Here is a 24,855-nt window from a genome sequence, read left to right as displayed (position 1 = left end):
GCTGTACTTAACACTGTGACTAACTTTGCAATTAGCTTCACTTCTCGGGCAGCAAGGCCAGATGCTTGGCTCTGAGAGTGATTTGCAGTAAGGGTGTACAACAGCTGAGATGCCCTGGACAAGGAGTGTAAGCCAGGTAGGATGATGAGCATCAGAAATACCTGCTGGTATTGGCTGTGTGTAGAAGTGGTGCTGAACAGGCCCTTCTAACCCAGCCGGGGACCAGTGTAGCTGGCTAAGGCTTGAGCAGGCTCCAGGCTAGTAAGGTGGATGCGGCTCAGTGCTCGACACTTAATTTAACATCAGGTTGGTGTAGAAAACCAACTGTAAAACGACGTTTCTTTGCGCCCAAGCACTGCACAGATTTCCATGTGCTTATCCCAACGGGGTATTATGACAGTGGTCCTGTTATTCCTATATTGTGGATGCAGAGCTGAAGCACAAAGGCCTGGTATCTCAAAAAATACTGAGGCATCTTAACCCTGCTGGTTTAAATGGAAAGTGAAGGATCAAATATCGCTATGGATCAATGCCAGAGACTAGAGAGAGCTTGTGGCCAAGCAGGGAATTGAATTCTGCCCTCAAATCCCAAACTCCACACTCTGTAGACGGAAGATTCAAGGTGGTTTGAAAATTAGCCACCTGGATCCCTAAAGTTTGGAAGTATGTGATTTTTGCCCATTTAAGGAAAAAGTTGATAACTTTGTACTGTTTTAACCTCACAAGTAGGTTAAACAAATGAAATATTCAGGACAAGCACTATTTTTTCATGTGAGGAAAAGAAAGAGGTGGTGATGCAGTAGAATGGGCAGAATGATCTGTGTGCTGATTTGAGCTTCACTCCTGTCGCTGACACACAGAAACGTGCCAGAGCCTGGGCAAACGAATCTGCAGGTAGAGTCCCGATTTCCTCTAATTCGCTGCTTGGCCAGAGCCGCACTGTGAGACACCACGAGCTGTGCAGTAGCCAGTTACGGCATCTGTAGCCGTGATACTCAAACACTGAGAGGCTCCTACCTGATTTGTTTTATCGGAAGAGCTTAGTTGTATATTCCCGTGCTGTCTAAATAGCTGTAACAGGCTAACGGATGGGATACTGGGAAACCACGCCGGCAGGAAGGAAACGGCCTGTCAGGGCCAAGGAATGTGGTGTCGGAGAATAAGAAATAGGACTGGAGCCAATGGCTGTTTGCATCCACTGGCTTTTACATCCATCAGGATATCAGTGTTCTTCATGAGCTTAGTTGTATATTCCCGTGCTGTCTAAATAGCTGTAACAGGCTAACGGATGGGATACTGGGAAACCACGCCGGCAGGAAGGAAACGGCCTGTCAGGGCCAAGGAATGTGGTGTCGGAGAATAAGAAATAGGACTGGAGCCAATGGCTGTTTGCATCCACTGGCTTTTACATCCATCAGGATATCAGTGTTCTTCATTGAGTCATGAAAATTACTTCTAGAAGTGTAAAAACAAGATCTTGAAATCTGCTTTTGCTTAGCTGTCCGTCATGTAAAAGGAAATTGAAAGGATGAGATCCCAGATGAAGCGTGGCTTTTAAATTGCATACATGACACGAAAACCTAATCTTGTTTCAGACGGTGGCAGGATCAGATGGGTAAATGGATGCCTTGATCTCAGACTAAGAATCAGAAAGGATTTTTTTTTTCCTTCGCTTCCCTCTGTGCGGGGCAACTGTGAGGAGGCAGACGCGTGTGGCTGTGGCATGGATGTGTTCCGGGGGGTGTACGCAGATAAGCACGCCTAGCCGTGTGACTGCGTGCAGTCCCGTCTGTCTGCCTGTGTCACTGTTTTTTTGCTTGTGGGCTGGTTGCTCATCTTCAGATGCAATTTGTAATTATTAAATAACACCAGCTTTACCCTTTTCTCTTCCTGGAAACCGATTCTCTTGGCTGTAGATTGCAGGTGAGCTGCTGGGATTGTTCTTGGGCAGTCAGGTCATCCCCTCTGGCCTGTACCCTGGCAGTGCTCTTGGCAGGTATGGGCAGCCCCAAAAACCTTTCATGACCATAAATAGTTTGGATGTTTACTCATACCTATTGCCCTTTAAATTCTGTCAGGCGGTGCTGGAATATACCCCTAAGATGTACTTGGCTGTAGCGCATTACGTGTGAAATAGGTACTTTATCTTAAATACAGATTGTGAACCAGAACACTTGGATGGCACATCCGGTCTGTAAGAGTTGGGTTATTTTGGAGAGCTGTTGCAACGTGGTGATCCACCCCCATGGGAAGCTCTGGGGACTGTCCGTTTGAACAAGTTTAGCTCTGCCTGTGTTGGCAGTGGTCTGCTCGGTGGCTTGGAGCGGGGAAGGGAGAGAGAGATGAGCTCATGACCTGCCAGTCTGGGGGTTTGGAGCGTTCCCCAGGCTGCGGGAGGAGGACTGGAAACAGCAACCTCAGCTGGGCAGGTCTGGCTGTTTTACTGCCTCTTGTGTGGGTATATACGTGTTGAGGCATCTTTTCCCTCGAAAGCAATGTGGCTCTGGTTCCATTGAGGAACCGAGAGAATTAAAAGCTGTGAGGTTGGGGTGTTTTATGCCAAGCTTGGCTGGCAGATCAATCTGTAAAGGTTATGCTCTGTAAAACACTTTATTTCTTGCATTTTGAGAATTTAAATTGTGGAATAATCTTATCTTACTGTACGTTTTTTGTTTTGTTCCAGTGAAGCCAAGAGGCTGGAGTTGGAACGAAAACTGATGGAATACAGGAAGTCCGATGCGTACCTGTAAGCCTGCTTGGAAGCTTCTTATAGGTTGTTTTATTGTAGTGACAAAGGCTCAGGTATCATGGGATGCTTTTAGAATGTTATCTGAAGGTTTGTGGAAACAAAATAATTGTGTTTATATGTTAATTATAACATAAGATTTGTGTTGCTTTTATTGAGTAACTTCAGCAATAACATAATGAACTTATTGTATTAATACAAAAGTTTTATTGGTCAGTGATAACTAACATTCAAGTTGGTTTTATGGAACGTGTATGAAACCACTGTAGCACAGTGCATGCTGGAAAGTCCAAGGGTCTTCAAGTCTGAAGTTTTAGGGAGCCCTAGTGGGCATTGTAGGCTCTGGTCCTGCTCCCTGGATTGTTTCTGCACACTTAGTGCATTATACAGTCTGTAAAACAAATTAAAACCAACCCCACAAACCCCCAAAAAACTAGACAACAAACCCCAACAACAAAAGGGACCGAAAAACCTCACCCCCTGTTCCTTCCTCAGCAGTGTCTCGTGAAGCTCAGCGGTGTCTGCTCTGCCCTGGCTCAAGGGACCGAGGGCTGGCTGCCACTGTAGGTTTGAAAAAAATGATGTAAATTAAAGGAAGAAAAGCCTGAATAGGTGGGGAAACATCACATGTGCTTTGTTTTCTGTTTGTATTTGATCTATTCTAACCCTGCTGATGTTTCTCTGAAAACACTGGCACTGTCGGGGACTGCGGTTGCAATTTCCCAGCTGACCGAAGTAGACCTGTAGGCAGATGGAGACCAAAAGATGCTCCCGACTGCTCCTGGTTCTCGCTTTCCCCTTGCTGGTGCTACAGCTTGTGTGGCTGCCCCACAATCAGATAAGGAACTGGGTCAGGCTGGAAGTCAATCCGTGTTTTGGGTGGGTGGGAAACTGCTTTGGGTTGATTTTCAGCTGGGTTGCTCTTGGCCTAATTTGCCATACGGCCGCATAGCAGCCGGTGCTGGCACAAAACCGAAAGGCTTGGGGCGTGCTGCCCCTTTGAATGCCAACCCCCCGGTTTAAAGCCGGCGTTGCGTGGCAGACACCGTAGCAGCTGGATAGTGTAGCTGTGTACTGTTGTGCAGAGGAACGTCCCCTCTTGGGGGGACGGGGGCAGGTCCTGCGGAGGTGTTTGTGTGTACGTGCCTGAAGCAAAGCGGTTGTGATTGGTGTGGGGGGTGGTTTAATTTCACACTCTTTAAGTACCGCTTCATTTTCCCCTGCAGAATGAAACTAAAATACATGAAGCTGAAAAAATACTTGGAAGAGATCGGTGAGCGACAAAAAGGAGCTTTTCTGCGAAACCAGATGTTTCTGAGGGAATTCGATCGATTTGAAGCTCATATGAGGACTTCAAGCTCCGCTATGATTCAGAAGATGGAAGTAACTTTCTATAAGACTTTGTTAGCGTTCACTGTTCTTACAGGGTTGTTAACCCAGGTTTGTGTGAGCGGTATGTGTGCCAAGGCTTCAGGTGCAGTGAAACCCCAGTGAGTATTTTGGAGTGCGTGCAGTGGTAATGGTTGAACTGGAAGTCTTATTACTTAAAACTACCCACGTGTTTTTCATGGAAGCTGTTTCAGGGGTGTATTTCTAATTTTGTGGGTGGGAACACCCCAAATAGGCACAGTCAGGCCCTGCTTATTGCTTTGCCTTCAGCAGCAGAGGAAGTGTGAGAGTACGTACCCTCTGTTGGAGCAGGTTGAGCCATCTGGGCTCAGGCCGAGCTCAGTGGGGTCCCCTTGGGTGACTGTCGCGTAGTAGAGTAGCAATGCTTGAATGGTGAGAAGTGGAAAGAACTACTTCCTCCAGCATCGCATCGCTCGGGCCTTTGCTCTTGGTACCGTTTCTGCATGTGCTTGGAGACTGGATCCAGCTGCCCTAAGAGGTGGAAGCTTTGAACTCCCCCTCCGGGCTAGTCAAGCAAAGCCCAAGTCGCGTTTCACTGCAGCTGGCCTTGTGACGGAGGCAGCGGGAGCGCAGTAGCACCAAATGCCTACGTTAGAAGCCGATACCTGATGGAACACGCTTCTGGCTGTCTTGGTAGTGCCTTTGCTGTCCGAGACACCCATGGACGTGCTGCTTCTCCTTTCTTCGCTCACGGCCTCGACGGCGGTCGGCTCCGAGGTCTGCATTTGCGAAGGGGTTACTACTGACCTCGCTGTCAGCGGTTTGAGAGCTCGTGTGGGGATGTATTATGTGTGTGAAGGAGAGTGTCAAGCCAATATGTGCCCCTTCTGGTTTTGAAGGGTTGATTTCTTAAAAATCACCACAACAGGTAGAAAACACATGTAGTTGTAGTTTAAAAGAGGGAGTAAAAGCTGTGAGGAGGACAGATGAAAGTGGCCGTTGAGCAGCTGCGTGAGCCACCCTCTGCTCTTTGCTCTGCCTGTTTTGGCTGTTGTGGTCTGCAATTCTCCATGTGGAAACAGCTGTCAGAAGTCAGCCTGACGTTTGCTTTGTGGAGAAAAGCATCTGCGTCCTGGCAGGCCCTTACTGGGGGCTCTCTTGCCACGATAGGTCGAACTGGTCACGGGATGGGGATTTCTATACCTCTGGTGTGTGGTCATTGTGCCTTAAGATCTTGAGGGAGTGTGGGAGAAAAGACAGAAGTTGTGGAAGTAAAAATCCATTTGTCGTATTTGTGTTGAGATGCAAAGTTCAGTTACCACCAGGTCTCAATTACTGTGGCTTCGTTTCGTGCTGAGGTGAAACTTGATGCTTCTCTTAATATTCCAGTTTTTCAGACCCTCTGCTGCAAATGTGAACTGACTTTCTGCTGTTCCTGTTTAGCCCTGCTGGGGTAAATGGCTTCAGTCTTTCCCTTACAGTTGGTTATCCATCAGCAATGCTGTTTGTAGCGTGAGGAGTTAGTTAGTGTTGCTCTTTCATTAGTGCAGAAAGGTGAAACTCTTCTGTACTAATGAAGGGATTGCTGCATGTCTTAGTTTGCAACAATCTTGATCTATATTTAAGGTAACATGATAGATGGGATGGTTTATATTGTACCTCCTGACTGAAGTACTTCCAGTTTCATTGGCTGCTATAAGAAACAGCCAGCCTTTGAGGGCTTTGGAATCGTGTTATTAACACATTGTCTTGCTATTTGCTCAGCCAGCCTTTGAGGGCTTTGGAATTGTGTTATTAACACATTGTCTTGCTGTTTGCTTAAGAACACCGGGGTGGGTGTTGCGGAGTGATTTACAGCTTTGCACTCACTTTGTACCTTGGCTACAAACAACACAACACCCCACCCCATCCCCTCCCCCCCAAATTCATTGGTTGTAAGCCGGTTGTCTTTGGTTTCACTCAAGACCTCACCTTTTGTGGCTGAGCAGCAGCGACCGGTGGCAGTCAATCCCCATCCAAACAGAGCACAGGGCCAGCCAGTGTCCTGCGGTTGCAAGCCCATGTTGATAAATTCCTCGTGCCACTACAGCCCAGCTACTGCCTGGCAATTCCCTGAAGCCCCTCTGCTCCAGTGACAGCCACAGGGCATCTTTCCCTTGCTCCAGCTGCGCTTTACGGGCTGTCCCTCAGGGTAACGTAAAGCAGAGCAGGACCAGGGGGTATGAAGCCATGCTGGGCTTCCCCTCTTATTTTTCTGAGCAACCCCAGTGCCCACCAGTTGGAGCAGTGGTAGGTGTTATACTGGTGCCAGTTGCAATCGTGCTGTGGGTTCATCTGGGTGCCAGGTTTTCCTCCGTTGCTCCCATCTTGATGTTTCCACTCCATCCATTTTATTTTTGCCAGGTTGGACTTTGTTTTCCTGAGCTGCCAAAGCACGGATTATGCACCCTCTGCAGTTCAGCTACGAACAGCCCCTTGGTGTGGATGGCAGAAGAATTGCCGAGCGTGTGATTGTTTAATCTAGCGTGGAAGCACGCAGGAAGAAATTACTGCTATTTTGGGGTTTTTCATAGGGAACGCCCATTAGGAGTCCTTTATCGTAACTATATGTGCAATTTATTACATGGCTGTAGCTGACAAAACTTTTGTTTCTCAGAAATTCACTTATTTTCCCTGTGCTGCTGTGTCTGCGTTGGTGCAGGAATTTTTGGAAATACAAGTAAATTGACTTGAGCTTTCAGGAACACCCGCCTGTTACATTTGACTCTATTTTGAGCAACTTCAGTTCTCGTGCAGTTACTTGTTTGGGTTTGGGTTTTTTTTTTCCCCTTTAAAATGTCGTTTGGCACTTCAGGAGCAGCTCCTGTTACCTGGGAAGCGCTGAGTGCCCCACTGGGGCGAAGCGTGGGGCTGGCCAAGTTAACTGGTTCAGGGCTGTGTTCCCTGACACAGAATAGGTGCTGCAGTGCTTTCAGTCAGGCCCGCTGTAACTTGCTGGGGTTTACAGTTCCCAACAGGATTAGAGGCGTTGCGGGCGGGTGGCTTTTAAGCAGTAGCCCCGCGAGGGGTGCGTTACGTTTGGTCAGTTAAACGCCGTGGCGGAGGTGAGGACGGCGTGTGCGTCATTTCGGTAACGTGGCAGTGAGTTGCCTTTCGTGCTGGGCTGCTCTTGGTAACATCTGCCGTATATTTTTCCTTCCGCTAGCTCAGCAAGTCAGGAGGTGACGTCCCTAAAGCACGTTCTGCAGCTCCTTTCCTCGGCTGGGGGCAGCGGAAATGATTTGGTGTTACGAATATGAGTCGGGATGAAATAAACTTGAGGCAACAGGTGGTTGTGGTTTGCAGGTTGCTGAATTATGTGCACGTGTGTTAAAAACCCATACAAACGCGGCGTTTGTTCAGGGGAGCAGAGAAATGAGGAGAGGAAGGGATGTCTGGCTTCTTAAGTACTGCCCAAGTGAAAAATGCTGCTGGGATGTTACGTTTAAAAGTGCACCATGTGCACAGTTATGGTAGATTTGGGGGGGGCGGTTCTGGCTTTCAATTTTACGTAATGGGTTTGTTCACATTTAGGCGTGGTACAGAAGAGAAATGAGAAGCGTGTTATCCCCTCAAGAGCGTAACGTGTCAGCAGAAGGTGCCAAGGCTGAAGAACACGCTGAGCAGGTAACTGGAAGGAGGTGGGGGGGGTGTTTCGTTACGCTGACACACTTCCCTCCCAGCCGCCGTGCGAGGAGGCAGCCGCTGTGTGGGGGTTTTCCTTGTGGTGTGAGACATGGTTTAGTGCCTGAGTGAAGTAGCATAACCTTGGCAAAACGTGCGGTTGTTTCAACTGCAGCACTGGGATTAAAAAGCAGGGAGAACTCCGTTTGTGGTCATCTTCGTGCTGGTTTTTGCAGTTCCTGTGCTGAATTGTGTGAAAACGGTCTTGATGGAGGAGGGAATGCTGTTACTGAGCGGTGTTTGTAAAACTGCCGCAGCCGCTTCGTACGCTGTGTTTCTAATTTTGTGCGTTTTGACCTCTTTCTCAGAAGAAGCAACAAGATTGCGCATCCAAGTAACAGACAAAAAGACTGCCAAGGAATACTTCAATGTATTCTGCTGTATATCTGCAGTAATGCAGGCTCCTAATCCCTCCTCCTATCTCCATATAAATGATACAGTTCAAGACCATAGCTGTTTTCTTCACTAAAAGCAGTAAAGCTCTTTCAGATGAAATGTCTAAAAACATCTTGTAATAACTTGGAGCGTGCTGGCAAGAGTAGTCACTTGTGACTATGTGTGAAACCCCCTCAGCCTGCCGATATTGTAATGAGCCCGGCCGGCCGCCTCGCTCCGTTATTCAGAGGAGCCAACAGCGTGCTTGTCCCTTAGGCTACAGCATTCATTAAGGGAAGCTTACTGGGCTGAAAGCTGGGAACAGATGATAACGGGATATGATTTTCATATTTAATGCATTCCTTGGAAGAGTATGTGTGCTGCAGATTGATAGAAGAATCAACTGCTACTTTACTGAAAGACTTTCTAGTTTGCCCTATAGCTACCGATGGAATCATTCAGCCAAGAAATTAACTTCTTCTCCTTTTACCTGCTTTCTACATCTGCTAAGCAGGCTGCCTGCCTGCCAGTAAATGTTATTATGCAGTTAAATGTTGGGTATTTAAGACTCTTATCAGAAAAGAAACAGAGGCCACACTATTTTGTTTTTATAGTGGGAGGAAGGTTTTCGGGTTTCTTTCTTCAGTGCATTAGCAGGCGTTAATCTGAGTTTATAGGAAGTTTTCCCCATAGATTAAAAAGTTAAAAACCTTGAATTTAGAGCATTCTTTAAACTGTAACATACAAAGCAATGAACCCGAGCAACCTTGACCTATAGAAGCAGGCCTCTGGCAGTTTGCGAATTACATGTCTAATTCAGACATGCGTGAGGTGAGTTGGCTTTCAGATGCCGGAGTCTCCAGTTAAAAGCAGTCGGTGTAGGGATGAGGTTTCTAACCTATGGAAAAGTTTAGGTAAATAGGAGAACATCAGAGGCTCATGGTGTGACTTGGGCTTTTAAAAACCACCAGCAGGCTTTGGGCAGTGCAAGAGCTTGGTGCGTACCCAAATATATCATTTTTGTTGGGTTATAGTTAATGGCTTGGGTGCGGGCTCCTTCCTCCTCTGTCCCCTTCTTTCTCTTTCCTGTCTCCCTCCCTAAATACCAAGGTAACTTCAGCTAAACAGATATGGCAAAAGGATGTGCTGTGTCTTAGATCTTGCTCTAACCCCATTTATTTTTGGACCGATTGTCTCTGTTTCACAACACCTTCACCTCACTTAAAATCCAGAATATGGGCGTTTGCTGTTGGCATGGTGTCGCCAAGTCCGTCATGGTGAGCACGTGTGGTTAGCAGGGAGGTACATCCCAGAAGCAAGCTGTTAGGGCTTGGGACTGGTTTTCTTTACCAGCACTGGTACCGTAGTGGTTTCCTTCAGGTCAGTCAGGATGCCAGTGATCGCGTGATAACCAGGTCAGCGACGCATCTTGGAGACCAAACAGGACAGTCACAGAACCAATCTTCTGGAGGTATCTGGTATCCCAATGCCCCTAACTCCTCACTAGTGTGAGGATCTGGTGCTCTGAGCCATGGGATATGCACCCTGTTGGACTCCCAGTTTGCAGGGAGTCCTTAAGCTCAGAAATCAGTGTCCCCAAACAGTGATTGTCTAGAAAAGCCATGATTCTCCAGGGAAAGGACTTGTAGCACCGGGATGCTGTTACACTGGGCTCCAGAAGGCCAGGGCTCGAGTCGAAGTGGGGGTCCTCCTCGGCTGGTTTCGGTAGGTCACCCACACGGTGTTACTGGTTTGCTTTTGGTGGTAAAACCAGTGCCTAAGCCAACGTTACCTGTCACACGTGAGCTTTGCAGGTACAAAGAGATGATGTTTTTCTGCAGTCGGAGGAGCTTGGAAGAGATGCGTGTCTGCTGCGACACTGCCAAGCACTTGTACCTGTTTGAGTTGCATTTGTTTTGGAACGCTACACCTAGGAGCTGCTGAATCTGGGAAGTACTTGCTGGATGCACGTTTGAAAGCAGCAAATCCAAGGCCCAAAAAGTAATTAGGAGGAACCTGAGAGCAACGGTGATGGAATAAGCTGTGAACTTAATCTGAGTAGCAAACCTTTCCTCCTCCTTAAAATAACTTCATGGCTTTTTTGTTCTGCTTCTCGTTATGTGGAATTTGAGCTTTTTTAATGAAACTGGGTCACAGGCTAGACAAGATGCCTTTGTTCCTTTTCAGCTGGGCTTGGCAGCTGACTTTGTATGGTAGGAAGAGGTCAGGCAGTGAAAGAGAGGAGAGGGGTGTGGAGGTGACTGTAAATTGTCCCGCTGCGGTTCGTGGCTGAGAAGTAAGCCCTGCTTAGTAGGAACAATGGCATTACGATAGCTAATTTGGGCTTTGCATAAACTGGCGGTGACCTCTGAGTAGTAGTGGTGGCAGTAGCCCCTCCTCTGAAATTGTTCTGACTGAGGAGGCTTACAAAGAGAAGGCAGCAAGGATGGAAACACTGGGGTTTAGCAGCGGAGCGGTTAGACTGTTGCGCCTGGTTTTATGCAAGTTCAGTGGTTCTTGGAGCAAAGCGCTATTTAAAACATTTCTGCTGGGTGCCCAATGATGCCTTGTGGAAAACACGATTTCACCCACGTTCTTCCTCTTTAGCAGGATTTTAAGAGTTGGGAAAGAGCCGAAGGGAGACAGTGAATAAAGTGGGTTTTGCGTCATTTCCCTTGTTGACGTGCTGTGAGCAAAGCTGGATACGTGGACAAGTGATGGTAGATGTACGTGTCAAACTCTCTGGGGACCTTCCCTTATCCCGCTGCCTTCCAAGGGAAGACGATGCAGCAGGAAGAGGTTGCTGGGCTTCCGGAAGGCCGGCCGTACCACAGACACAGCAGCGAGCTCCTGAGCTCCAGGGCACGGCGGTACCTGAACCACGGGCTGTACAGTCACACATCTCCAGTGCAGCCCGTAATCTCGAGGTGTTCGCAGTGGGTAGCGCTAAACCTCATGCTTCAGTCCGGGGCCTTAACAGGCCTTGCAGGAATCGAATACTCAAAGTCTGCCTGTTTGTAACAGACAGGAACTATTGGGTTAACTTGTGGCCTCAGTTTCTTTCAGTCCCTTGGAGTTGGGTTGGGGCGCAGGGTGCTTTTGGCACTGGTTGTTTCAGCTCACAGAGCTTCAGTTGAAGTAGAAGATACTCAAATACTGCGACAATTTTTACTCTAGGCAATCCTTTAGAAGCCTCATTTGTGACATACCGCCTGTTTGTTTCCTCATGCCATCTCCCCCCTCACTTTGTTTTCCAGCTGTCACGGGTTGCGAGACCCACAGGGATCGGCACCAGGAAAGCCTTGCCCAGAGGACTGGATCATCCAGCAAAGACCTTTATAGGCCGCCACGCATCAGCCACTGGAGATTTGGGCACGCAGGAACACCCCCAGCCCACGGAGAGCTGCTCAGTGCCCGACCTGCCTTCACTCTCTCCATCCCGCGAAGGAGCCAGTCCAGAGAGTGGCAGTGCTGATCTAGAGAGGGATGCATTGGTGGAGGGAGCAGTGAGGCACGGGGACCTGGCTGCCAGCAAGGAGGGCTCAGAGCGGCTTGTCTCCTCAGCACCTGGTCCCAAACCAGACACCCCTGAGGAGGAAGGGCTGCAGGGAAGCATCCCAGGTACAGCAGGGGATGTGCCTGGTGCTGGGGTATCCTCCTCCCAACCAGGGTGATGCTCACAGCTCCTGGTTTCCCCTGTGGTGTCACTCTTTTGGGTCTCTCCTGAGAAAGGTGGTGCAGACCCTCCCAGCCGAGATGCTCTGGCCCTGGGATCGGATGTGTTGCCCTGAAGGGGCTGCGTTCCAGCCTCATTCCTTTTTTTATTTCTCATCATCTTGGCAAAATGAGCTCTCTCCTGTTTTAGTGGCTTGGTCGGTGACTTTGAAGCAAGCTCACAGATTTGGTTTTAAAGTTGAAGACCTTGCAGAAACACTCTCCCCTGCCTGTCCAGTTCATGTGGCAATTTTTGACTCAAACTGGTTTTCCAGGCCTCAGAACAAGTGCTGAGAGGGAGCTGTTTGTGATGGAAAGCAGAGGCAGCCCTAACAATGCAGAGACTCCTGCCTTCCCATAAGGATTGGAGAGGGAAGCTGGCATCCCTGTCAGATGCTCCTCTTGGGAGTTTTTCTGCCATCCTCTTTCTTGTTTTTTTTTTTCCCCATTCCCTTTCTCTAAGAAATCTCTTTACCTCTTATTTTCTTTCATCTGATGCATTTGCCGCTTCTCTGTTTTAATAAAGTCCTGTCCATACTGGCACTGGAAGGAGACGGTCCAGCCTGGCTTAGGCTGGCCCTGGGCTCTGCAGAGCTGCTTCCTCCCCACGGGGGAAGGCTGAGGTGGCCAGCGCTGTGCCTGGGAAAGAAATCCCCGTTTAATTTCTGGAAGGCTGTATCTCTGCCTTCATAGGGGCTGTTGCGTTGTGCTCCAACTCAAAATGAGCTTTGTCAGGCGGCACGGTAATCACCTTGGAGCGTCCAGGGGGATTTTCGTGTCTGTCTGCTGCGAAGGGAACAGGCTTGTGTGGTCCAGGCTGGAATGCATGGAGGGGACTGGCTCGTTCCAGCTCCAAGGTTGACCTTCCATGGTAGCCCATGGAGATGCTTGGCTGTGCCACATCAGGAGTGAGCACGTGCTGGGCTCCGCTGCCAGCTTGGTGCGGAGCAGCACTCACCAGCCTCTCCTGCTGCTCCCTGCTAACCAGCATTAGCAGGTGCATGGATGCTGGGTAGTTCAAACCCAGGGGGAAATTCATGGAAAACGGGGGAATTCTGTAACAATACAGATTGGTTACAGCACTAGCTGCTCTGTTATCTTGGCACAGAATGCCAGAAGTTAAGTAGCATGTATCTTCCCTTGTAGAAGCATGATTCAGCCCTGCACTCCCCTCGTTTAGGGAAGGCAATTCACTTGTGGAGTTTAAAAGCCTCCAGAGATGTATTTCTTCTGCAGGGTTTAAAAAACATGGAGGGTAGTAGCCTCTTCAGGTGCTCTTTCTTCCTCTAAGAAAGGCTTTTCCCAGCTTTTCTGTTTCATCATTCCTCCAGGGATGCTTTAGCAAAGTAGCTGGTCTTCCTGCTGGTGATGGTTTTTGAGCAGTGCTGGGTTTACGTCCTGCCTGCTGGGAGCTGCTGAAAGGCCTGAGCATGGAGGCTGGAGCCTCCCCAGACTCCCCCTTGCGAGAGGAGCGTGGAAGGACACGGGGTGGTGGGCAGGAAAACCCTGTGGAGTGGGAGGTGCACAAACAGCGTGGCTACTCTTGGCTTAATTCTCTACGCCAGGATGTACTCCTTGATCCTGCTAATGCTTTGGGAATTATTATATTGGTATTATTTCTTTTTCCAGCACCAAAACCTCGCCTGAGTAACTGGTGGACTAAGGAGGGGAGCTGGGAGAGCAGTGCTGAGCTGCTAGTCCCCGTGAGCCCCAAAGAGGTGACGCCGAGCACTCCCCACGTGCCACAGGGAACAGCCTCACCAGCAGCCGACTGGGAGCAGGACAGGGATGCCCATGCCACGGAAGTCTCCCCACTGCGACCGCCAAGCCCTCCCATAGTGCTGGAGGAGCCCTCGCTCAGCTCAGCACCGGACGGGTATGTCCTCGCATGTTTTCTCTCCCTGGGAACCACTTTCACGTCTTGGCACTAAACCTCACATGTGGGTGGGCAAGCTCCTTGCTTATTTGGGATCTCGCCACCTCTGTGCCAGAGGTGAAATGTCTTCGGGCAACTCCTTCAGGTCACGCTTGGAGAAGGTAAGTAAACGTGGTGTTTATTAAATGTAAACAAGTCTTATGCCAACAAGTTTATTTAATAGTACCTGTAACTCACTACGTGGCATGTTGTGTGGATTAAAATTTCCAGTCAGATAAATAGATTGAGTGTCTTGTTTGGAAATAGTAGAGAGAATGCGGAAAGCGCAGTGCAGACACGTGGTTTATCCTTTGTAACCACATGAAAGCAGCAGGGGTTTGCTGCCAACGGCTGCTGTGCCAGACTGTCAGCCATGATGGGTTTTTGGCTTTGCTGTGCCCAATTAAGGCAGGGAAGTGCTTCCTGGTGGGGAAATGCCAACTATGAGATGGCCTACTGCACTTGCCCAGGCAAGGGAGGGCTGACTTTGCTCCCTCACAGTGCTACAACAGCCCCATGCTGTCTTCCTGCACTCCCACCTCATCGTACCCACCACTGCAGGAGCATCCCCCCACTTTCACCTCCCGTCCCTTACTTCCCAAAGTCCGTTTGCGGCCAGTTCCCTCTGCAGCCCTCCATGTCATCCTTCACCTGCTGCTTTGATCCCCAACTTGGTGCCCTACGGCTGCCACCTTTCTGCCCACTCTCCTTTAGCCGCATGCCTCTGTTTCCTTGTCCTCTGTGTCCTCCCCACCAGTGTTTTCCTGCCCCACTCACAATAGAAGCATTACAGATGGCCCCTTTTGCAGGCGTGCACTGTATTCCAGGGGTGCTGCTCCCCTTGGATCTCCCACCATGTGCAGGCACTGCTGGCCGGTGGGATGCAGGGAGGTGAGGTGGTGGCTGCACGCTGGGGAGAGACAGTGTGTGGAAGAAACCAGCGGTTCTGGTTGTTTGCAGGTTTTTAATCTGCTTCGCGCACCTTTTCTTCCCCCATTAGTGTTCTCTTGGGTCTGGATTTCACTATTGGTTTGCGTCTCAGCAGGTGACAGCTGAGCAGAAACTGGTGGCCATCAATATACACCTCTGTAACTTTATCGTTGCACATTTGCATCAGCCTGTTGCTCCCTGCGGAAACATGGTCTAATTTACATCTAAATAGCTTTTCCCTCAGTTTTATTTTCCTACAACACCTGTTGGTGGTGAGGCTTTGTCAGGGGATTTAGGGAGTACCTGCCTCTTGCTAGAGAAGTCAGAGCTGAGCACTGGGAGTTTAACCTGTCCTGCTCTCCCCGTTGCTGTCAAAGCCCAGCTGAATTACACGGAAGGTTTCACTGCCCGCGTTATCCCCTGAGCACGACCGAGGCCACGACATGGAGGCTTCTTTTGCCAAGCTGTGCCTCTGTTCCTCAAGGCCATGCGAGGGGGATAACCACCGTTGGCTGTTCCTGTGGAGAGGGTAGAAATGTTTATTTGTTCTACCTGAAAATTGAAACGCAGATACAGTTAAAAAGATGACAGGCATGAAATGTCTCCATGAGGAGCAGCCTCTCCGAGTCTGTCTTGCCAATGCATGTGAGCTTCAGCCTGCATGCTTGAGTCTTGCAAGGTAATTTGTGGGCTGAAAATCTTGGGGGAAAGCTCCTAGGCTGTTGGTACAGGAATTCCAGTTACCCAAGCCACATGAAAACAACTCTTTTTGGTCTGAATATGTTGTGCTACTGGTTCACAAGAGGAATAATATCACAGGGCTTGCACTGTCCCTTCGGTCTGTATTTTGTCATAGAAAATTCCCATGCTGGCTGAAGAAATGTGCTGAAATCATGCAAAACTACACATATCTGTAGTCTCAGGCAGAAATACCTGCAGCTTGGGCTTCCCCAGTGCAGCCATGTCGCTGCTGCGGCATCCGGATGAGGAGCCGATTTCCCCCCGTCGTTTTGTGGCCATTCGTACGCTGTTGGTGTGATGTTTGATATTGGCACAAGTGCTGGAGTTGGAAGGAGGCGCAGCTGTTTTTTCCGCTCGAGTCTGCAGCCTGGGAGCCTGCTGGGGTTGTGCCTTGTTGGGGTGGTGCCGTAGGGGCACCGGATCCCTCTCCCACTGGGTGAAGCCACCCGATAGCCCCACGTATCAGCTGCTTGTTGCCAGTCTGAGCTGCTGACCCCGAGGTGAAAGGCTCTGTATCCTCTTACCATTCCTTACAGCACCCGGCCCATTCTTTGAGGGCTTAAACCCGGGGAGTGTTGGGGGGAGAGAGGGTTCTCTGAGAATTAGCGTGGAGAAAGATGATGACTGTTTTAAGGCCTGTGCTGAGGGGGTGGAAAAAGGCAGAGCTTATGCCTGTGCTGCTTCAGCTGCATTGAAGAGGACTTAGCACAGATGGATTGTGCATTACAAAATGTAACACATAATTCAAGCTGTCAGCTTAATCAGACTGTTTCCAGGAAGCAACCTGTAAAAGAGAAGGACCTCTTGTTTGCTGACCCCTGATCCGTAGCCTGCTGCAGATTGTCATACATTTTGTTTTTCTTTATGTTGGTGTCCCTTCCTTCCCCTTCTCTTTTTATTATTGTATCCCTCTCGAGTGGCACCCTGGAAGGACCACCCAGCGGGAGGAAAACAATGGGAAAGGAGCCAGCCGCTAAAATAGAGGGTTTGTTAGACAGGGTTTGTTAGACAGGGAAAGAAAAAGCACTGTTTAACTGCATATGTGATCTCCCTGGCATTGTTTTGCTTATTAAATGCCTAGGAAACTCGGCTAAATGTGCAGCAGCTCCCACTTAATTGTTTGCTGTTGCCCAACAGTCCAGCAGGAAAAACGGCTTTGGGCACAGCTTAACTCGGTGGCAAAGGTGGTGCGAGGTGTGGTGCGCAGTGCTGTTGCGTTGAGGTTGGCTGTGTAAACGTGCCAGCTTCTACCTACCGGGCAAGAATACACCGTGCTTCTGCCTGTGGGGCTCTGTGGGCCGGGCCTGGCTGGGGCAGTGCTGGGGGGGTCTGGCCTTGGCCATGTGTCCCACTGGGAATAACCATTTACACCCCAGTTCGAGGATTAGCCTGCTGCATTGTTTCAGTGTTTAAGTCCTCATTTGCATCATTATAGAGGTGCAGCTTCATCACACCCTCCCTGGTGACCACCTACAGGTAGGGGGACATAGCCGGGACCCCAGATTCATTTAGGTTGTGGAGGTGATGGCATTCCAGTGCAGCCTCTCAGCCCTGGCTGATTTTTGGATGGTTTGTTTGCTCATGTGCTTTTTTCCTTTCTCCAGAGCTCAAGCAACGTGTCTTTCTTGCTGTTGTTTGCTGTGAAAGCCTAAGATGAGGGTGTGTATTTTTCCAACTGCCGCCATGGGAATGCGCTTAAACTACTTGTCGCACTCTGGTCGCTACAAGCCCCGTTTGCTGTCCATCCGCGGGCACCGCGGGGTGCTGGCAGGACTCTCCTGTGCCCTGCAATTGATAGAACAGGCGGTGAGGACGAGCCCCCGGCGGCAGGGGCTGTACCAGGGCAAGCACACGGGGACGATGGGGGCGGCGGAGCTGCTCAGGTCAGTGCTGCTCCCGCCGCCCTCACAGAGCAGGCAGGAGCCGGGGAGGAGTGCAGCGCTGCCCCATCCACCGTATTCCCATTTGCCTGCTGCCGCACGTCCAGCATAACGCTTGGAGTAACTTTGTTTACGCGCTTGGAACTGAATTCAGGCGAGCGACGGCGAGAGGCTGTTACCCAGCAGCTTTGCAGGAGCCCATTGAGATGTGAGCCGGGGGTCCTCGCTTGGGCGGTGACAAATGGCCGGTGCGAAGAGCAGACGGACTCCTGCAAACAAACACTGCCGGTTGCTAAGAGGCCTCTGTCCCCTTCCACTGCGTTAATGTCACCGGAGAGCTGAAATATGGCCCTCACAATCGTGCACCCAAATTTCTCCAACAAACACTTTCTGATGTGTAGCACTTTCTGCAGCCTCGCTCTGCAGGTCCTTTAGGTGAAGCAAATACTTAATTTCCAAGAACGAGAGCATCCACTTAGCCTGTAACACTGATGTGGTTTGCTGAGGTAGACAATCCAAATGAGAAAAATAGTTTCTTGGAGGTAACAGAGCAAAGGGAATTGCTGAAACCCACGTGTTAAAACAGGAGGCAGAGCACCCTCACTGCCCCTCCACAGCATGGGCTCTTAATTCCAAGAACTGGGAATGGCTTTGCGTTTTATTTGAAATGAAGTGTCAGTTTCCATAAGCCAGGATTCTCCAAAGCGCTCAGTGCTTTGAGGGTTTCTGGGGAATTAGGAGCAAGGGTTGCGAACCACTCTGGCCCTTCCAGCCACTGGGGATGGGTTCCTGGGACACGGTGGCTTTGGCCCTGGCTTGGCTGGGGCTGCCTGACATCTTGGTCAGCAGTTTCCCCGGGCGCGTGTGTGCATGTTCCTCGCTCTGTGTCAAAAAGCAACGGTGTGAGGTTAAACCTGTCCTGTGCTGAGTCTCTCACAGGGAACATCCTAGATGAGAGTCCCTCTGGGCTGTCCCAGCAGTTATCCCATTAGCCAGAAGGGTCACAGACGCTCTCTCCAAACTGCTGGCTGTCTGGGCTTTAGATAAATGTGGCATGTAACACTTGCTTTATTTTGTAGCTTTTGTGATGGGGCCGGCACTCTGAAAGAAAACCTTGAGGTATGCGAAGCAGTCGTCCTTCATCAGAGCGCGCCGAACGGATGCCTCCTGCCCGAGAAAATGCTCGATGCCGAAGGCAGAGTGGCGGAGAGGGAGGGAACCAGCTATCAAAGGTACAAAGCTCACGTGTAGGAGTGATTAACGTTCTTGTCTTCCCTGCCCAAGTCCGCTCTGCAGCCCTGGGGTGGAGAAAGCAGACCTGGGGCCAGACCTCCGGTGGCGCTGGAAGATAAAGACATGGGAGGGCTGATCTTGGCAGCAGTCGTGTGACTCGAAACGAGGGCGTTAAGCAAATTCGTTTATTTTCCCTCTCGTTCACTGAGGGGGAATCTCATTCCGCTGGGCAGTGCTCATGCTGGGTGCCCCCTCCTTGCTGAGTCTGCAGCATCTCCCACCCCCCGCAGGGAAGGAAGCGTATTAACTTCAGAGACCTCTTAGCCGGTAATTTCCGTGATCCTCAACAGGAGTATCAGGATGGGGAATGTCATTTTGAGAAGCAAATCGTTTTTCTGTGAGGCAGAAGATGCATATAGCCTTTATAAACAATAAACCGCCCTTATTCAAAATGGGCTTTTCTTTCCTGTGCGTGTGCCACAAGGACAAGTGAGAATTGATTTTTTTCTGTAGATCTCTTTAATACAGTAATGAAAACAATTTCCATTCTTCCTTACTTAGCTTCTGTCTAGACCTTCCTCCCTGCTACAGGCTCAGCAATGCTCAAGTGTTAGTGGGATCGGGGCACTTGGCGTGCTGAAGAATGGTCTATTTAACTATACCTGGTCCTCCTCGTGAGGCTGATACGCCTCCAGGCGCTAATACCTTCTTGTACTTCCTGAATGGTTTCTTAGGGACAAACACTCGTGGAGTTAATTGGAATTCACTCCTCTGTTTGTCAAACTTCATCGGAGCAACTGGAAAAAACTAACATCTTTGGCAGACAAGATTGCTGTGTTGATATTTTCTGTGCTAAAAGGCACTTTTGCTCAAAAATAATAGGAATTCGGGAAGGAAAGGCAAGCCTGGGGGTGCCCAGGCAGGGGGCTGCAGGATGGATTCACGGTCTCCTGACCCTGAGTCTCAGGACAGACGTGATGATGATCACTCCTGCCTTTGCACAAGTCCCTTGTGACTTACGTTTTCCACCTGGTATACTTTTTTTTTAAAAGAAAAAGTGGGGACTGGGACAAAATGTGCACTGGCTTTTCCCACTGTGTGTTGACTCTGCGCGTCTCGTGTCCGTGCGCTGTCCCGATAATGGTGCTCGCTTTCCTTTCCCAGGCCAGAGCAGCAGTGGGATGTGGATGCGCTGCGGACCCGCTTCGCCAGCCATGCCTTGCTCCTGAGAACACACGGGGCTCAGCTCCCGGAAGAAGCAGCGGCACTGTTTGACAGCCTGCAGGATCCCGGCGGAAAGGTGCTGGAGGACCAGGTTGGCGCTTACAGCTAATCATACCTAATCAGTGACACCCAGAGACTGATTAGCCCACTGGGGCTGCTGACGTGATCCAGTGGGAGCTCCAGGGGGAATGACACACAGTCTGGTCATTCACTGGCCCTGGGGACAGTGAGGAGGTGGGTAGGAGAGGATACAGCTTCTTTAGGTGTCTCAGGGCAGAGGCATAGAGGCACTTCATCCCCCGAAAAAGGTCTCCAGGAGGGGGGCTGCTTCCACCCTTCAAACCAGTTATTTATTTAAACACGTTCACATGTTTGCCGTGGGGTGAATTTATCACAAGGCTTGTCTCATCTGCCTTTCCCTGTGGCTTAATAGCTTTTTATCGTGAAGGATGTACTCTAGACTTTTCAGACAGTTATGTTTACACTGAATATGCAGAGCATTTGACAAACAGTAGCACCCTCGGGTTTTAAATGTTAACGCAAAAGGCTGTAAACTAACTCTTCCCCCAAAAAGTTGGCATTCAGTAGGCCTGTGAGTGCCCCGACCCCTTCTGCTGCAAACTCGGAGCAGACAGTGGCATGGGGAGAGCAGGTCTCTGATGCCTGTGGCCCTGCCGGGAGAGCCCAGCACCAGGGTGATATCAAGGCCATTGCCACCCTGCCCCTGTGGTGGGAAGTGGGAGGTCTGCCCGGCAGCCGGCCGGGAAGGAGCTGACCCCATGCTCTGCTCCAAAAGAAACTTACACCAACTCGGAGCTCGGGCTTCATGGGTGGATACACGCTGGGATAACCTGTTTATTGCTGCGTGTTACTGCGGCCCACGCAACACTTTTAACGTTTAGTTACCTATTAGGATCCAGTCAGTTAAACCCAGTGCTGGGATGCATCCCGGGATTTGAAACACCCTATTTCCAGGCAGGTTGCACGGATCAATGGGAATTACAGAGTGTGCAGGCACAGGAAGAGTTTCTGCACCCTAAGGCTGTGTATAATGTAGCAATGAATGCCTGAGCGATCTGCACCTACAGTTCTTCAATATTTCTGGCTCCAAAGCTTGAGGTTTTGGCCCATGTTGATGACTCCTTCTCTGAGGACTCAAAGTTCTGTTGGGAGCTCCCTGGATGATGGCACATTGACAAAATGAGACTTGAGATCCCCACTTCGGGATGAAGCAGCAGCTTGGTCGTGCTGGTTTTGGATGGAGACTTCCCACAAGCTTAATAGAAAGCTCCCCCAATGTTTTTCTATTTGCTTAATAGAAGTGAAGGGTTGCCATTCCAGGCTCCTGAATAAATACGGAGTAATGAGGAGGGGGCAGATGCAGGAGAACATGAATCCAAAACATCTTGGCTTGCAGGTCAGTACGTATCAAATAGGTTACAAACCTGGAGTTGTCGGAGATGTTAGTCCTCATTGCTGGAGGCTCATTTCACTGCACAATTAAATAATTAAAGCAGAGTAGGTAATTCTGTGCTACAAAATAAACACAGGAGGAACACAGAAGAAGAGATAGGAAGGATGCCCAAAACGCCTTTGCTCCTTGCGAAACAATGAATGCCGGGAAGGATGATTTCTCCATATGCAGTATCTAACACAGGGAGATGATAACTGGAAGGAGCGTCCTTTGTTTCCAGCTTGCTCTTAACTTGGCCACATGCACGGTATGTCCTGCTCCCTGTGAAAACACCAGCTTCCGACTTACTTGGTGTCAAGAATAGGTTCAGCTTTGGAATAGTGCTGCTGCAGACGGCCACTCATGCAGGCGGGAGAGAGCAAACCTTACGGATGTGCCACAGCAAGAGGGACTGCAGTCGGAACCAGGCCAGGGCTAGCTCAGGAAGCTGCGTGCTGGGTTCTCTGCCTTTATGTCATCGGTCTGGTGGTGTTGGGAGCTGCAGCTGGTGCTGGGGGTTAACCTGCCTGAAAGGGAGAGGTGTCTCTTCGGTCCGCTGCAGTGTGTTTGACACACCCTCCAGTTTTGTTCACCCTGGATGCCTCAGGCTGGGAGTTCTGAGAATTTCCATAAAACCTAAGGATTAAAGGAATCGTTTCAAGTTTGTGTTACTTCAAGGCAGAATGCAATTCCTGAGCTAGCACCCATTTTACCCAGGGATAACTAGCATCTTAACAAAACCACCCTGGAAACAGATTAGCCTAAATGTACATCGGAAAAAGCTCGCAACGAAGGATAACAGGGCTGTGGCTGTTCTTGTTTCATAATGCTGCAGGCTCTACCGACGTTGGGAGAGGTCCTTCTAGGAGACCATGTGGCGAGGTCACCTCCTCAGAGCAATGAATCGTCTTACAGCTCGCCGTTGATCCCAAACGGCGGCGGGGAAAGGAAGGAAGCAGAACGTGCTCCATGGCTCGCTGACACCGGAGAACAAGGTAACGAGTGTTTTAAAGGTCTGGCTGCACACTCAAAGGTACTGTTCCGCTCTGTGTCATCTGTCCAGATCCACAGGGGCCGTCCTGTAGTGTGTGGTGAATTGAGGTGGTTTTGTACTAAACTTTGGGAGGGGATTGCTAAATATCTCAGCAACGTGTGTCGTTCTTGTTACCTCCTAAAATAAGTGATACCTGTTGAGGTGAGGTTTTTCTGCAGGAATAGAAAAGCAAGCCATGGGGCCACTATTAGAACCAGCTCTGTCAGTGTGCGTGTGTTTTTAAAGGTGTCTGCTATTTAGAAATCATGGAATATAGTTGTTGCCTTTTATTCTAAAGCCAGACTATAGTAAACTTTCAAAACCAGCAGGGTTTGTGCTGAGAGGGGTGTGAGGGGCCATCTCAGGAGTGAAAACCCAGCTGATTCCATCAGATAAGGAAGTCATAGATTAGTTGGGTGTAATAATCGGCGATAGCAACTTGCTCACTCTGCTCTCGGAGCATCCCATACATCGGAAAGTCGGAAAGAGGCAGGCAATTAGGCCTCCTAAATTCCCGTGACTCTTATCTGCAGAGGAGATGGGGTCTTTGATTTAAACTCCTTTTCCACAGCCTGTGTGATATATGCTGCCAGAGGAGATCGCAGAGTTACCATAGGTTGCTTGTTTCCTAAATCCCATCGGGTCTTTGGTAATTTAAGACAGTTGGTTAGCTTGTCCTTTCCTCTGGAAGCTACAGAGAAGCAGGGCAGCCTCCAATGCCAGGAATGTTCACAGTAGGCGCCTCTTTCAAGAACGGTCATGGATAGTTTAGATCAATAAACAAGGGATAACGAAAGTGAGAAATTAAAGGGATTAGGGCTTGAAAGCAGCCGAACGGGTCTGATCGCTGCCACTTTGAAATGCGTTTCATTACGGCGCCTTCGCATCCAGAAGTCACAAGCTGGTGTGAAGATGAGAGCAAGAAAGGAAGCACGGCCGCAGAGATTCCCATTACAGGTAAAAGTAATGGCTGCATATTAACCTCGACTCCGCCGTTCGACTCGATTATGTAATCAAACCCTGGCATTTTAGTGGTTTGGGTCCACTAATAGTGAGTAAATTCAGCTACTACACACTGAGCGCAGAGATTAAACGAAAGATCATAAAGTCCCCGCTTACGTTAACATGAACCAAGATGGAAAATAACAGCGCCTATTTAATTCGTGTAATCATGTTACACGTTCAAACCGTGTGAATATCCTGTCATTTAGCCTTTCAGGTCCTGGTATCAGTGTTCCAAAGGTCAGTCTCCACGGGGAAGATCCAGTAATTATATGGCAAACTACAGATGTTGCTGATTTGATTCTTTTCTTTGCTCGAGTAATTGAATGTGTGTCATTAGAATAAGCGTAGGGAGAGCCCCGCCAGCCGGGAGGCTGTGCCGCTGCTACAACAGCCACCTGACAGCGCCGAATTTTTAGCGAGGAGGTTTGATCCCAGTGAGTTTGGAGCCTCCCACAGCAGAGGCGTGGGGCTTGCCCAGCATCCCGAGCTGCCTGTCGGGCTGGGGTTTCCATAACGCATCAGCATTCAGGGCAGGGCTCTTAATCTGCCTTGGCCTGGCTCTGTTGCGTGGCCGGCTGCTTCCCTGCAGACGTGGATGCTTGGCTGAACGTGTATTTATGCAGGGGCGTGCTCCGGCAGAAAGGTGCGAGGGCATCTGCTTATGCACTGCTCGCGGTTGCTTTTCTGCTCTTTTACGGCTTTGAAACAGCCTGTCTTCCCAAGAGCAATTCATTTCTCTACAGAGGTTTTTCCTCTGCAGCTTTTTGAGCCTAATTTGCAGCTGAAATATCAAAATGTGCTTCTCGTATTCCTGAATTATACTGCAGCAGTAATATTCCTGTGGTAGCCCAATAAAACTTTGATTTTATTTTTCCTACAGCAGACTGCTTTCCATCTTCCTGCTGCTTAAAATGTCCTTCAGCCACACACGGCAGCGTGTTTTAAAACCTGAAAAGTCAATGCAATTCATAAGAATTAAAAACCAATTAAACCTTTTTAATCAAACAAAACACTCATGCGAAAATTCCTCTAAAACTCTGTGAATCTTGGGATGGGTTTGATTTTGTATGTCATTTGAGAGGATCCAAATGTGAGGATGGGGGTTTTTAAGGAGAATACCTCTTCTTGAGTTTGGATCTCCACAGCTGCCAGTGCTTTTGCTCTGCTTCTCCCCACCCCGAATTTTGTGACTGTGCAGCACTGGCTTTAGCTGTGATTTGGCACCCAGATTTGTCAAGGAGCTCTCTAGTGTGGCTCTTCCTGCTGGGCACCCCGAGGGCCCATGAGGCTGGCTGCTGGTAGTGCCAGTGAGGCAAAAGCCAGGCCATGATGGATGTCCCCCTTCCCCGCCCCTCCTGCAGCTCACTTGCCGAGCGGGTGTGCAGGTATTAACCCTTCCTGTTTGAGAAGCTGCCGAGAACCTTCCAACCTGAGCATGGAGACCAGCAGCTGTGGATTACAATCCATTGGTTTCAAGCCTGCTCGATTTGCAGCTCCGTTGCGGCACATTTCCAGTAGCCAGTGCTCGCACAG

General features: G+C 49.6%; 1 protein-coding gene across 1 annotated transcript in view; it reads left to right on the top strand.

The window, feature by feature from the left end:
• Positions 1 to 2,717: 2,717 nt before the first annotated feature.
• The window catches only part of KIZ (kizuna centrosomal protein), a 35,325-nt gene continuing 13,187 nt past the window's right edge, over positions 2,718 to 24,855 (top strand). Inside the window, exons 1-10 of the mRNA XM_010161689.1 lie at positions 2,718 to 2,746; positions 3,973 to 4,129; positions 7,670 to 7,762; positions 11,452 to 11,815; positions 13,538 to 13,788; positions 17,223 to 17,377; positions 18,454 to 18,606; positions 19,772 to 19,922; positions 22,120 to 22,279; positions 23,209 to 23,274. Coding sequence (XP_010159991.1) covers positions 2,718 to 2,746; positions 3,973 to 4,129; positions 7,670 to 7,762; positions 11,452 to 11,815; positions 13,538 to 13,788; positions 17,223 to 17,377; positions 18,454 to 18,606; positions 19,772 to 19,922; positions 22,120 to 22,279; positions 23,209 to 23,274 — 1,579 coding nt within the window. The remainder of the gene's footprint in view (positions 2,747 to 3,972; positions 4,130 to 7,669; positions 7,763 to 11,451; positions 11,816 to 13,537; positions 13,789 to 17,222; positions 17,378 to 18,453; positions 18,607 to 19,771; positions 19,923 to 22,119; positions 22,280 to 23,208; positions 23,275 to 24,855) is intronic.

Source organism: Eurypyga helias, unplaced genomic scaffold, assembly GCF_000690775.1.
Source record: "Eurypyga helias isolate BGI_N326 unplaced genomic scaffold, ASM69077v1 scaffold31581, whole genome shotgun sequence".
Classification (NCBI taxonomy): Eukaryota; Metazoa; Chordata; class Aves; order Eurypygiformes; family Eurypygidae; genus Eurypyga; species Eurypyga helias.
The sequence above is the reverse complement of the archived record's forward strand: the minus strand, read 5'-3'. Positions and strand labels throughout refer to the sequence as shown.